General features: G+C 31.7%; 1 protein-coding gene across 8 annotated transcripts in view; it reads right to left on the reverse strand.

Moving 5' to 3' along the window:
• LOC145277569 (uncharacterized) overlaps positions 1-12,764 on the reverse strand; it is a 449,159-nt gene that overhangs the window by 219,204 nt on the left and 217,191 nt on the right. For all 8 annotated transcript variants that reach the window (XR_013868159.1, XM_080129058.1, XM_080129054.1 and 5 more), the window contains exon 4: positions 10,175-10,365. Coding sequence is in view for 5 of the 8 variants with exons in the window: in XM_080129058.1 (XP_079985184.1) it covers positions 10,175-10,365 (191 nt within the window). In the remaining 3 variants the exon portion in view is untranslated. The remainder of the gene's footprint in view (positions 1-10,174; positions 10,366-12,764) is intronic.

Consider the following 12,764-nt stretch of genomic DNA (forward strand, 5'->3'; position numbering starts at 1 on the left):
CGAGTTATGTTTAAAAGATTTTTTTGATTTTAATTAGTCATAATTTATAATTAACCGAAACTCTCTATTTTAGTTATCTAAGTATTTCTCGTATCCATCTCAGTGTATGTTGATTGAACCACTTGCTAATATTTCTTAATCTCTTTGTAAGCATTTTAGAGAACCGGTAGCATTTTTGTTATCACCAAATTTACATTTGTGTTTTAGATCTGATGACTTCAGAGGAAGATTAAATTTAGATAAAGGAAGATATGATCAGAACAGCAGACTTTGATAGTATGGCTATGCTGAAAGAATGGATGAGAGTTTTGGGGGAAGTAGATAGATAACAGGTTCAATTCACAAATTAAGAAAAAACATGGGAGGAAGTGATAAAGAATGAACTGTAGAGAAAGAATAATAAATTAGTTGTAAAGAGTGACCCAAAGTTGGATTAGTTTGGAAGTCAATTTCTAAGTCCAACACATAAATAATTGTGCACTTATTTGATATATCATTAAAAAATCTTTTGAATAATTTTATGCTAAAAAAAAAGTACAAAGTCATTAATTCTTAAAATTATTTGTTTCCTGTTAATTTTAAAAGCATATGAAGTCATGTGAAATGGATATGACATTTTTGGAAACAAAGTAGTCATTCAGTTAAGTATCTTATTAAGTAAGATTATAAAATCCATTCAAGGCTTAAGTAAGATTATAACATCCATTCAAGGCTTAAGTAAGATTATAAAATCCATTCAATTCCAGAAGATTATATTACCACGTTTTATTGCGTATGACAAGAGATGATCAGCGTTTCTAAAGATTAAAAACAAATAAAAGAACAGAATATATTTTGCATAGTACCACCATCCATGTTTTCAGGTTTTTTAAAATATTTTTTTCACCAAATGTGTTGTATCTACTAAAATTTCAATGCCATACAAATATTTCATGAACCATTTTTATGTTTCACAATAATTTTCAAGAAAATAAATGAATCCGATATGTAACCATTGTATGTTTGTTTTAATTTCTTTTCCAAAATTATTTTCAAATGTTTAGGTGGAAATGTGATAATTAGACATCAATATAGTGATTAATATATTTGAAGGTATTGATCATGCATTTCTGCTTAGAAATTATTTTTTTTTTTATTCATCTATAGTTATAAATTACAAAAGTAAAATTAAAATAATTTTTCACTGAAATAGAAAAGAGAAACAATGATAAAAATCTACAAAATTAAAAGTAAATACTATTATTAAATCTTATATAGATGGTCACATTCAATGCTGCCAAGACTAAACTGGTTTCCTTCAATAATTACAAGAAACCTTCTCTACCATCAATAGCAATGGCCAGTGACTCTTTATCTGAGAGTACATCTTTCAAACTGCTTGGCCTAACGTTCACAGGAAACATGAGTTGGAACAATTACATTGATAGCGTTGCCAGAGCCGCTGCGAAGAAGGTAGGCTCTCTCTACCGTGCTAGAAAACTACTAACACCTGAAAGTATCCTGTAGCTCTATAAGGCCACCATTCGCCCATGTATGGAGTATTGTTGTCACATTTGGGCTGGTGCATCTGCTACTAGTTTCTCGCTCCTAGACAAGGTTCAAAAGAGAGTCGCCAATCTGATAGGCCCTGAACTGGCATCTAAGCTTCAGCCTCTGTCCCATCGACATAATGTTGCATCCCTCTGCCTGTTTTACAAGTGTTTAAATGGTGAATGCTCTGGCGAACTGCAAACACTTGTGCCCCCACAACGTAGACACCCTCGACAAACGCGACAAGCAGCTAAATCCCACCCCTACACAGTAGAGATCCCTAGATGTAAAAGATCTTTCTACTCCAGTAGTTTCTTCCCCAGAACCGCTAAACTCTGGAATTCCATTCCATGTCCCTGCTTCCCTAACTGTACTGACATGCAGAAGTTCAAGTGTAATATGAACCGACATCTTGCTGCCCAAATCCCAACATAGTACCCCAGTAGTTGTTGCCCCTGATAGTAGCCCCCTATACCAAAGTGGCAATGTGCCTTGTTTGGGGTGAAAATGTAAAAAAAAAAAAATTAATTAAAAAAATAAAAAATAAAAAAATCTATACTTTGTGTTTTGTTAGCTAGCATTTGTAACCTTGCTCATTTCAAATAAGAGTTGGAAAACTCGACTTGTGTGTAATATGAACCACAAGTTTTTCTCAAATTTCCCTGTAACATTTTTTATATTAAAAAAAGAAAAAAAATTAGTATAATGGAAATGGTAGAAAAAAAAAAAAAAGGAGGAAAAATTGTCAAGAACAAAATATTAAAAAAAAAAAAAAAAAAAAAGACTTAAATCTTGAAGATTTCATTTCATTAATAGAAAATTTATCAAAATGGATAAAGTTTCTGTAAATAAAGGAATATATTCATCAAACAAATGTTTTGATTTGAACCCATTTTTTTTTTTTTTTTTCCTTTTTTAGATTGACCATTTATTTCCATTTATTTATTTGCTATTTGTTTCATTTGTTGAGAGGAGTGACTCTTGAATAAGAAAATGCAAAGACCTTGTGATGGAAGGTCAGAGAAAAGTTAAATGACTTCTCAAAATTTAATGCAAACTATCAACAACGATCCTACACAGTGGAATTTAAACAGAATCAAAATAGGAGATTGAAATTGCAGATTATTGGAAAATACTAGATCCTTGACTAAGGGGAATCAGACGAAATAATGATAATGATTTTTTTTAATGATTTTTACACACACGGCAATCACCACATATCAAGGCTGGGCGGCCACTCAAGGATAAGAGTGAATGAGAGTCAAGTGAGACAACACCATGATTGATGATAGTGGAAATTGGATGAGTTAATTTTAGATAATAACTCAAGAACTTGTTTACATTGAATTTAATTAATGAAATTAACATGTTATAGTTAGCCAAGAAGCAGCTTCATGATATTGTGCTACATGGATGAGTGGGGGGGGGAGAAGAGCTCTGCTCATGAATTTTGTTTAGTTTTAGGCACAGATGGAGAAATTGCTGGAAAAAAAAAAAAGAGAAATTGCTGATAGTGGTGTCTCTTGGATTTTTGTCCTCAAATGAATCACAATTCCAACTATACAAGTTGCACAGAAATTACTTTTCCACCTCATATTCATTTTCTTAAGATAATATACAAATAAATGTTTCAAAGATGTGACAAAAAGTCTACAGAATTGGTATTCATATTTGTTGCTTGCTTTAATAAATGTGAAAGGATCTTAATTCTGCAAGAAAGCTTAAGCAAGGATAGAAATTCAAAAATAATTTTGATTATTATGTGGAAATAAAGAATTTACAACCAGACAGAGATATGGATATATTTTATTCAAGTTCATTTGTAAACATAGGAATTTAGAATTTCTTTCAATGAGGCAAACATTAGAAAAAAATGGTTTAAACTTATTAAAGAAAATAGGCATTGACAACATAGTTGTATTATCAATCCTAGAAATAACAGACCATAAAAGTGTCTTTTTTTTCTCTTGTAATAAATGTTAAGCCATTTCATTATACACACACACATTTTATATATATATATATATATATATATATATATATATAAAGAGAGAAAGGTAGTTTGTTTGAAGCATTACTGGTAAATAGATATGGAGTATAAGAAGGCTATAGCAATGCAGAGAAACGGCTGTTGTATTGGTGTGACGTATGAACAAAAATGGACAAATGAAAGGTCTTATTTGTTTTATTTAACTTTTATATATATATATATATATATATATATATATATATAGATAGATAGATAGATAGATAGATAAGATTCATTGAACTAGAGCTGTCAAAATGTATCTCTTTTTTTATTGTTTTTTCCCCTCTTTTGCTGTCTCATTTAAAGTTCTATAATATACAACATGGACATCCTTAATGATGTTATAGGATATTTTCTGTGTTATCAAAAGTAGTATCAGATATCATTTTTTAGTAATAATATTGTAATAATAATTTTGATATTGCATCAAATGTAAAATTTGTAGTCTTCATGAGATAATATTTAATTTTCAATTGTCACCATCTAATAACAGATGAAGAACAGAGCAGAATCCTATTGTCAGCTTATAAATGTTGACACAGACAAATAAGAGAAAGATATTTCTAGGTCATAATTACTTTGAAAGAACAACATCAGCTTCTTAAAGCTGATAAGGATAGATCAAGGGTAAAGAAATTTGTCTTGGCTCGTTTAAGATTCAAAATATATCTACAATTTATACATTAAGAGAATATTTAAAAAGTTTCTAGTTTTCAGTGACACATGACAAGGTCTCAGCCATGATCACAACCAAAGACCATGTACATAGTATTTCAAGCAGAAAAACTATAGAAAGACAAATAATGATGCCTTTCAAATAATAAAGCTGAAAAAATATGAAAAGCTACAAACTTAGAAAGGCAATGAAATATGACTAATTATGCATATTGTAGGAGGAACAAGTGAAGCATGCATGGTCCACTGTGAGTGCACAGTGAACAAAACATAAAAAAATGACTAAGTTCAGCATTGCTCCCCCCCCTCCTTTAGCTCCCAGAGTCCTCAGGGGATGTCAAATCCTGGTGAAAATGAACAAACGGTGCAGTTTTAGGCCTTAACATATGTAAATTGAGTTCTGCACCATGCAAAAAAAGAAATGACAAAGTCCCCCACCCCCGATTTAGACCCCAAAATCGCCTAGGTCTTAACATATTTAAATTTGAATTCAGCACCATGCAAAACTGCTAAGTAAACATACACAGAAAATTTTGGACAAATATGGTAAAATGGTCCCCCAAATGGAGTGTTTTTATTAGCCCTAAAAGAACCCCTAGGGCACACCCAAGAGTTATTGCGAAGTATAGACAAACAAAATTATATAGAAATCAGACAAGGGTGAATTTACAGGCCCACCCTCCTTTTGTTGGGGGACCAAAAACTGAAAAGGATAAATCAGAATTTCCAACTGACATGTAAAAGTATAAGAGAACATTAAAGAATAAGAATCAGTCGGCAAATGTCAGGCGTTGAAAACTTGACATGTCTGACATAAAACTGAATACAATCAATAACAAAATTTTGAAACTCAAATGCAAATTACAAAGCAGATCTTCAAAATCAATGATTAAAATTTCTTCAATAAATATAAAATTAGCTGTAAGAGTTTCCAAGTAAAAATGTTTACTACAGAATTGGCAAATCAAGTCGCAATTTCAATTGTTTACATAATGCACTAATACCACTGAACATGGCTATTGAGTCAGAAATGACAACCTTAACACAGACTTATAGCACTTCCGATTGAGACTCCACTTTAATTAAATGATTATGATTTACAGATTTCAAAACCTAAGCATACACTCTTAATTTGAGTAAGCCTATTTAATTAAAACTGTTTTTTGTAACTATGTATAATTTCAACTATTGTCAGAGTCTGTCTAGTTTTTCTTTTTTTGACTAACTCCACTAATGTTTCTGACTGAGACTCCACAGTTATTACGAACAGCTCAATATCACTGTACATGATTAAATAGCAATTCATAATCACTGAACCGTTTTTTTTTTCAAGGTTATTAAATAGCCCTTACATGGTCAATATGACAAAACATACAGAACAAAAAAAAAAAAAACCCATAAATATCAAGGATTTATTTGGTTCTCTTTTAAAAGAAATTTATCGCTTTTTTTCTTTTTTATTAAATTGAAATATGCTGCAATGTGATTGTTTACATGAATTAATTTTGTCAAATTTTATTTAAACTGAAGTTTTTTAAATGGTATAAAACTTTAAACAATTTATGCGCAAGGCCCCCACCTGTGCCTAAACCTAAACGTAGATTCCATGAACAAAGCTTCTTTCTTAGAACTGCATGCCTGTGGAATTGTCTTCCGTTTTCCTGCTTTCCGGCTGACTACAATATGGTTGTCTTCAAGTCTAACGTAAATAAGTTCTTGATGAGCCGTTCCATATAAGTTATCAAATTTACCAAATTTTCATTACTAATGATTACTATATTGTCCAATTTCTACTGTACACTCTTTAACCCTTATCCTTGAGTGGCCTTGATAATGTGGTGATGCCTATGTAAAAAAAAAAAAAAAAAAAAAAAAAAGTGTGCATATACACTCGTGAGCAAAAAAAAAAAAAAAAAAAAAAAAAAAATGGGCCAAACAAATTTTATTGCACTAAAAGCTACAATGAACAATTGAACAAGGAAACTTAAACGAGACTAATAACACAGGGCAAGACATTTACTTTAATAAATGCTTAGGATGGAATTGCATTCTCTTTTGATTTCTTTAAAGTGAAAAACTGCGAAGAGGAAATGCTATTCCATTCGCTTTGCACAGCTTCCCACAGTTTGTCATTGTTCAAAAAGGTTTTATCAGCCAATGCACAAGATATTATGGACCAAATATTCTCGATTGGATTTAAATCAGGGCTTTGACCTGGCTAAAATATCACATTAATTGAGTTATCAGAAAACCATTTTCTTGTGACTTTAGCAGTGTGTACAGGGGCATTATCATGTTGAAAAATAATGTTCTGAGATATTCCCAGCTTCTGGATACTTGGTAACAGTCCTGTTTCTAATATTCGAATGTATTCCTTTGCATTGATTGACTTCTCACATCTAATATGTTCCCCAACTCCTGCTGCAGTAAAAGTTCCCCATACCATTATCCCTCCATTCCCGTATTTAACTGTCATTTTTATGCAACTTGGCAAAACTCTTTCTCCAGTTCTTCGATTGCACCATTCGGGAGCATCACTAACAAGACAAAATCTTGATTCATCTAACCAGAAAACATTCCTGAACCTGTCTGTATCTTTCTTGCCATAATACGAAAAAAATCTCTTTCTATCATTGATGTTCTTCTTACATAAAAATGGCTTCTTTGCACACCTTTTAGAAGAAAATCCTATTTCTTTCATTCGTCTAGATATTGTATATCTAAAAAAAGAATTTCCAGCCCGTTTTGAATTCTTTGCTATGGTCAATATAAGTTTTCTTTCAATCCTTCAAAACAGTTAATATGCCAATATGGTAAATTTCAGCATCAAAGTTTGAACTTACGAAAAAAGAAAAAGTTATTACCAATATAAGAGATATTTTTTATTTGATAGCTTTATAAAGATTTCACCCTAGTAGTGTTTTTTTTTTTTTTTTTACTAATTCCTCAGATCATATACAAGAAGCACCTGCCAAAACTCATGGATTAACATTTTCAAACAAGATTAACACTGCATTCTACTTAGGGTGAAAATGCCATTTCCCGCTAAAACATTATGAAAACTATTTCAGTTAATGTAAACTCAGTCTTGAGAGAAGACACCAAATATGTGGCTCTACATCTCCAGGTGACAAACGGGCTAGAAACATAGCAATCCTAGGTCATCCAATTATCAAAAAACAGCTACATTATGGTTAGCTGGGAAGCAGTCCTATGAAATTGTGTTTCACAGCACAGAGGGGTAGTTCTATGGAAGAAACTGTGCTCATGGAAGATCCATTTTTTTTAGGTACACAGGGGGAGAAAAGGAAATTATCGATAGTGGTTGTAGCTTGACAGGCTTTTGTTATGTTTTACAGCAGCTACCACGAAAATAATGATAGAGCAGAGAAAGACTAGCTATGTTTCTTCTGTAAGGAAGAGAAGAGGACATCCTCCACTAGATTTCAAACTCGGTTCTGTATTCTGTCAAGGCAGGAAAGAGAGCTCTGAGTGGCACCTCCATAGATGTGGCAACAGTATTCCATCTAAGGACATATTTAACATTTATATAGGTGGAGGATTGTGTCAGGGGTTGAGATACCTTCTGGAGTGCTAGAATGATCCAATCATTTCCCCAAAACTTTAGCAATGGATTTAAGTCTTTCCTTTCAAGTTTGAAGTGAAGGTCACCCCCAGAAGTTTATGAAAGCGAATTTAGATTCGGATGAAGCATAAATAGAATAAGAATCTTATTCAACTACAGAGAATAGTCCATTAGCAGACTTTGATATTCTTGCTTGAGACTGTCGATGATATTGTCAATTTAGAGGTAATTTTATAGATTTTGTTGCTCGCTAAGTTTATCTGGCAACAATTTTCCTGGAATAGTCAAATTATGGTGCTTGAGTAGAACCAGAAATTAACTTTTCTTGTCTTTGCTAACTGGAAATAACCAACAAAAATCAATAAAATGATATAAAATCAACTTAAAATTCCAGGGAATTAAATAACAGGACTCCATTTAAGAACGATGGACATCATTTACATATTTGGAAGGTGAACTCATATCTGATGTAAAGTTTCCTCTGCAAAGTTCCTTCTATCTCTGCATCAAAGGACAAAGAACTGAAAATATTCTTCAAACTATGGACCATTACACCATTACGTGTACATGTTTACCAAACTCATAAAGCATGACAGATCTTGTAGCATATAACAGCACATAGCTTGCATATACATGTAGGAAAACAATTTGGAAATGCATTCACAACAAATGAAAGTTCTTCCATACAGAAGTAGAGAGCGTGAGCCACCTGACATCCATTTTTACGATTTTGCTTTTATACAATGCAACACAATAGAGTGTGTAAATATCTCCATTGGACTATCTGTAAAAAGTTGATATCGAATGTAGCAAGTCCTGAGAACATATACCAAAAAGAACAGTTTGGAAATAAGTCGTATACCATCCATTATAACTATGCAATTCCTATAGCTACATACCTAGAAAACAGAGTTGACAGTGATATGGGACAAGAAAGAGAAAGTAGCAACCATAGTATAAGTTAGTGTCGCCAATGATGCTGGATTAAATACAGCTGACAGGGAAAAGATAACAAAATACCAATGGCTTATGTACAATATGAAAAGAAATTGGAATCTTAGGAAGATCTTCACCATTTCAGTAATTATAGGAGAAATGAAAATCGGGTCCATGAAAAAAGAATTTACAAAACTACTTGGCAAACCAACTGCAAGAGAGATACAAATGATTGCGCTTAAAGGGAAGGTTAGAACCATAACAAGATCTCTCTATTGGAATGTCCAAGATAGCAGGTGACTGTTTGGCATCCGGAAAAAGACAAATATTCTTTAAAGACAAAGAAATTTTAAAAACTGTTATTCAGGCTTAGCTTTTGCAAAATGAGGAGAGAAAAAGAAAAACACTTTTAGCAGTCATTTATGATGGAATAGGTAACATTTTAACTCGTAGTCGCTATGAGAGAAAAAAAAAAAGAAGGCCTCTGCAGCAATACATGTCATAATAGAAAAGATTTTATAATTTTGAACCAAATCACTTTTAACCAATATTTGATGTCGCCCATTTTTTTAGTCCATTTTTTTTTTTTTTTTAACAATATGAAAATGTGCTTGGTTAATGGCATAAAATATAACTCATCTACCTTACTTCATTTCAGTTATTATTGAGTAGTTTTGTTATATCTTTACTTTAAGAAAATATGCAACCAAAGAATCCTGAACTATGCCGGTATGTACAGCACATATTGGACATTAACAGATGTTCAAACCAACAGGTAAGATACTAAAGTCAAAAGTATTTAATAGAAAATCCGATTAAAATTAAAAACTCTATAAGACAGCAGTTGTCAACAGAAAGTTTATTTTAATAAGGAAATATGTCAACCATGAATGTTGTAGATATATTCTAGAAGAAAATGAAATAGTGGGCAATACACTGTTTTTTTTTTTAATGTTAAACATTCAAGACGTAATGTATTCAAGACGTAATGTATTCAAGACGTAATGTATTCAAGACGTAATGTATTCAAGATGTAATGTATTCAAGACGTAATGTATTCAAGATGTAATGTATTCAAGATGTAATGTATTCAAGACGTAATGTATTCAAGATGTAATGTATTCAAGATGTAATGTATTCAAGATGTAATGTATTCAAGATGTAACGTATATAATAAAAAAGAACATGAGGAAAGAAAAATGTTTTCTGTTGTAAATGGGAAGAGAGGAAATGATTCTTTCAACGTTTGGAGAGAAGAATAAGCAGACCAAGAAGAGGTGGAGAGGTTTGTATATATTTGGTACATTCACACAGAAAATATGAGAAGCTGTTTTGACAAGATAAAACATACTGACAGTGAATTAACAAAATAAACTGTGAAATGACAAGACTGATGAGGGGGGGAGGCTGCGATTTACCTGAAATCTTCTGATTATTCACAAAGACACCATTCAAGCTGTCATCATATAATCGGTGGATGTTCCCGGGTTGACGGACAACCCTGGCATGATTTCGAGAGATGTAACTGCTCTGGATGAAGTTACTTGAATCTATGACATAATCCACTTGGTTGGGATTCCTACCAATCATGTACGCCACTTTGTGAAAGCTGGAAATAATAAAAAAATAAATAAATAAAAAGGAAAATTTCAGATGAACCCCCAATTAAAATTTAAATTATAATCATATACAAATAAATATGATCCAGCCTTTTTTATACTAAATATTTTTTTTTTTTCAAATACGATGATAAAAGTTCACGATAATAATTCCAGTATCTTTTGATCATTAAGTTATTAATTAATCCAAATTAACTAATTTGTTACTGTAATGTTGTTATAATGTCTTAAATTCTTGGGTGAAAATAGCTTTGAAAACTTTCTTTTTTAATTGTATAAAAATATGCTAAGAATATTAAAGACAAAACTAACTTTCTATCCAACAGTTCAAATGCTTCCAAATTCCTTTCAAATTTTGAAGGGTCACAAAATAATCCATTCTTTTTCCTATTATTCATAAAAGTAGAAAACTACTGACTTGTTACAAAGCAAGTGTACTGTAGTGGATGCAATTTTGTAATTGTTGATATTTTATTTTACTTCAACTGCAACTCAACATTCACTGTTAAATTGATGACTTATAGGTTTTCGAGTATGCTGAAAACAAATATCACAATTGAATTTGGGACAGGCAAGTAGTTTTCTGAATATCAAGACCTTTATTATTCAATGTAATCCCTTATGCTTTCATTGGTGGACATGTTTTTCCCTAACTGAATGAGTATTAATATGCACGAGTGTTACAACCCTGCTTCCCCATGTTAATGGCGACAACCACAGAAATTCATTAATACATTGAAAAAAAAAAAAAATGTCTTAATATCCCCAAAAGTATTTGTCTGTTCCAAATTAAATGTGCTCTTTGTTTTCAGCAGACGTGAAAACCTATAAAAGTCATCAATTTAAAGGTGAGTGTTGCGTTGCAGCTAAGGTAAAAATTTACCATCTTCTTTAAATAAAATATTTAAAAATGTACTGTAGTATTTTACACCACAGCATTTTTCATTTCAATAAATGAAAGGTTAATATTACAGATAAAGTAGAGCTAATTCTTCCTTCATTTTTTTTTTTTTTTAATATTACTAAGTTCTTTAACATAAACTGCATACTCATGTCTGTTTGATCAATCGATTATGGCAAATATTGGTCTGTCTTCTAAAAGAAAAAATTGTATTTCTGATGTGAATTTTTAATTCTGATAGCTTTTATTTTTGATTAGTCAAAAATGGAGGGGGGGGGGGGCTTTTACTCCCTCGCACAAAAAAAAAATAAATAAATAAAAGTGGAAGAGTTATTCTATTATTCTGTAGATCAAAACAAACACCATAAAGAACAGGAATTCATTCAGAAACTGCAGACTAATTTTAACAAATTTCAATATTTCTAATTAGTGTGCATGTTAAAAAATATCTGAAAATTTTCGATAACCAAAACAGAAGATGAATTGAATAAAAACAAACAATTTCTTGCTCATTTATCAAAATGTGCATGAACTCACACAGCAACATGAGACAAATACAGATATTTAAACAAAATAAATCAAAATACGTGTGTGCTTTTCTTTTATAAAAGACCAGCGGCTAATCTGATATATATTTGATATACGTTTGTTCAATATTTATAGGTCAATCAAATAATCAATTGATGATGAAATACTCAGCTCAAGTTGTGGAAAGAAGGGAGCATGATTGAGGGCATTTATTTTCTATCAATGTAAAAGTAATATTTTTTCAATAAATATTAGTAATTTTTTATACCTACAGACACTAGTGTTTCCTGCTTACGCAACCACCAGTGATAATTACTCGTTGAAAGATTTGAACAAGTCCAACCTTGGCTTCGCTGTTTAGCGCCTTCCTTCTCGGCCACATAGAAGTATATATATATATATATATATATATATATATATAAATAAGGGAGTAGTCACTAACAATGTATTTTTTAACATTATTTTATTATTCCGTGTCTTGGTTTTTCATTGAGAATTATATTTGGATCATTGTAATAATGTTTTTAAGTCATTGAAATCGTTTTTAACGCGCGTTTCAGAAGTTCTGTGAAGCATCCTCATCAGAAATTATTTTCAAATGTGTTGGAGATGTAAAAATGGCAATTTTCATAGTTCATTTGAAGTGTTTCCAAGGGGTGGAGGCTTGTAAGTGTTTATTATTCATTGGCATGTTCAATTTTTATTACTCTTTTATTGGGCTTGTCGGAGGGGGGGGGGGGCTCTGACCTGGCTGTAGTCACTCTCTCTTTCTGCTAGTGTTTTTTCTTTTCCTTTCGGGTGGGGTAGGGTGTGTGTGTGTGTGTGTGTGTGTGTGTGTGTGTGTGTGCGTGTGTTTGCTTTTATTGGTTAGAGAATGTGTATACTTTTTTATAATATTATGAGGTTATTTGCTTCCTAGGAAGGTGACTGTGATCGAGGTCTTTACTAATGTGTATGAGT

This window comes from Euprymna scolopes, chromosome 6 (genome assembly GCF_053919585.1).
Source record: "Euprymna scolopes isolate OS-2025 chromosome 6, ASM5391958v1, whole genome shotgun sequence".
Lineage (NCBI taxonomy): Eukaryota > Metazoa > Mollusca > Cephalopoda > Sepiida > Sepiolidae > Euprymna > Euprymna scolopes.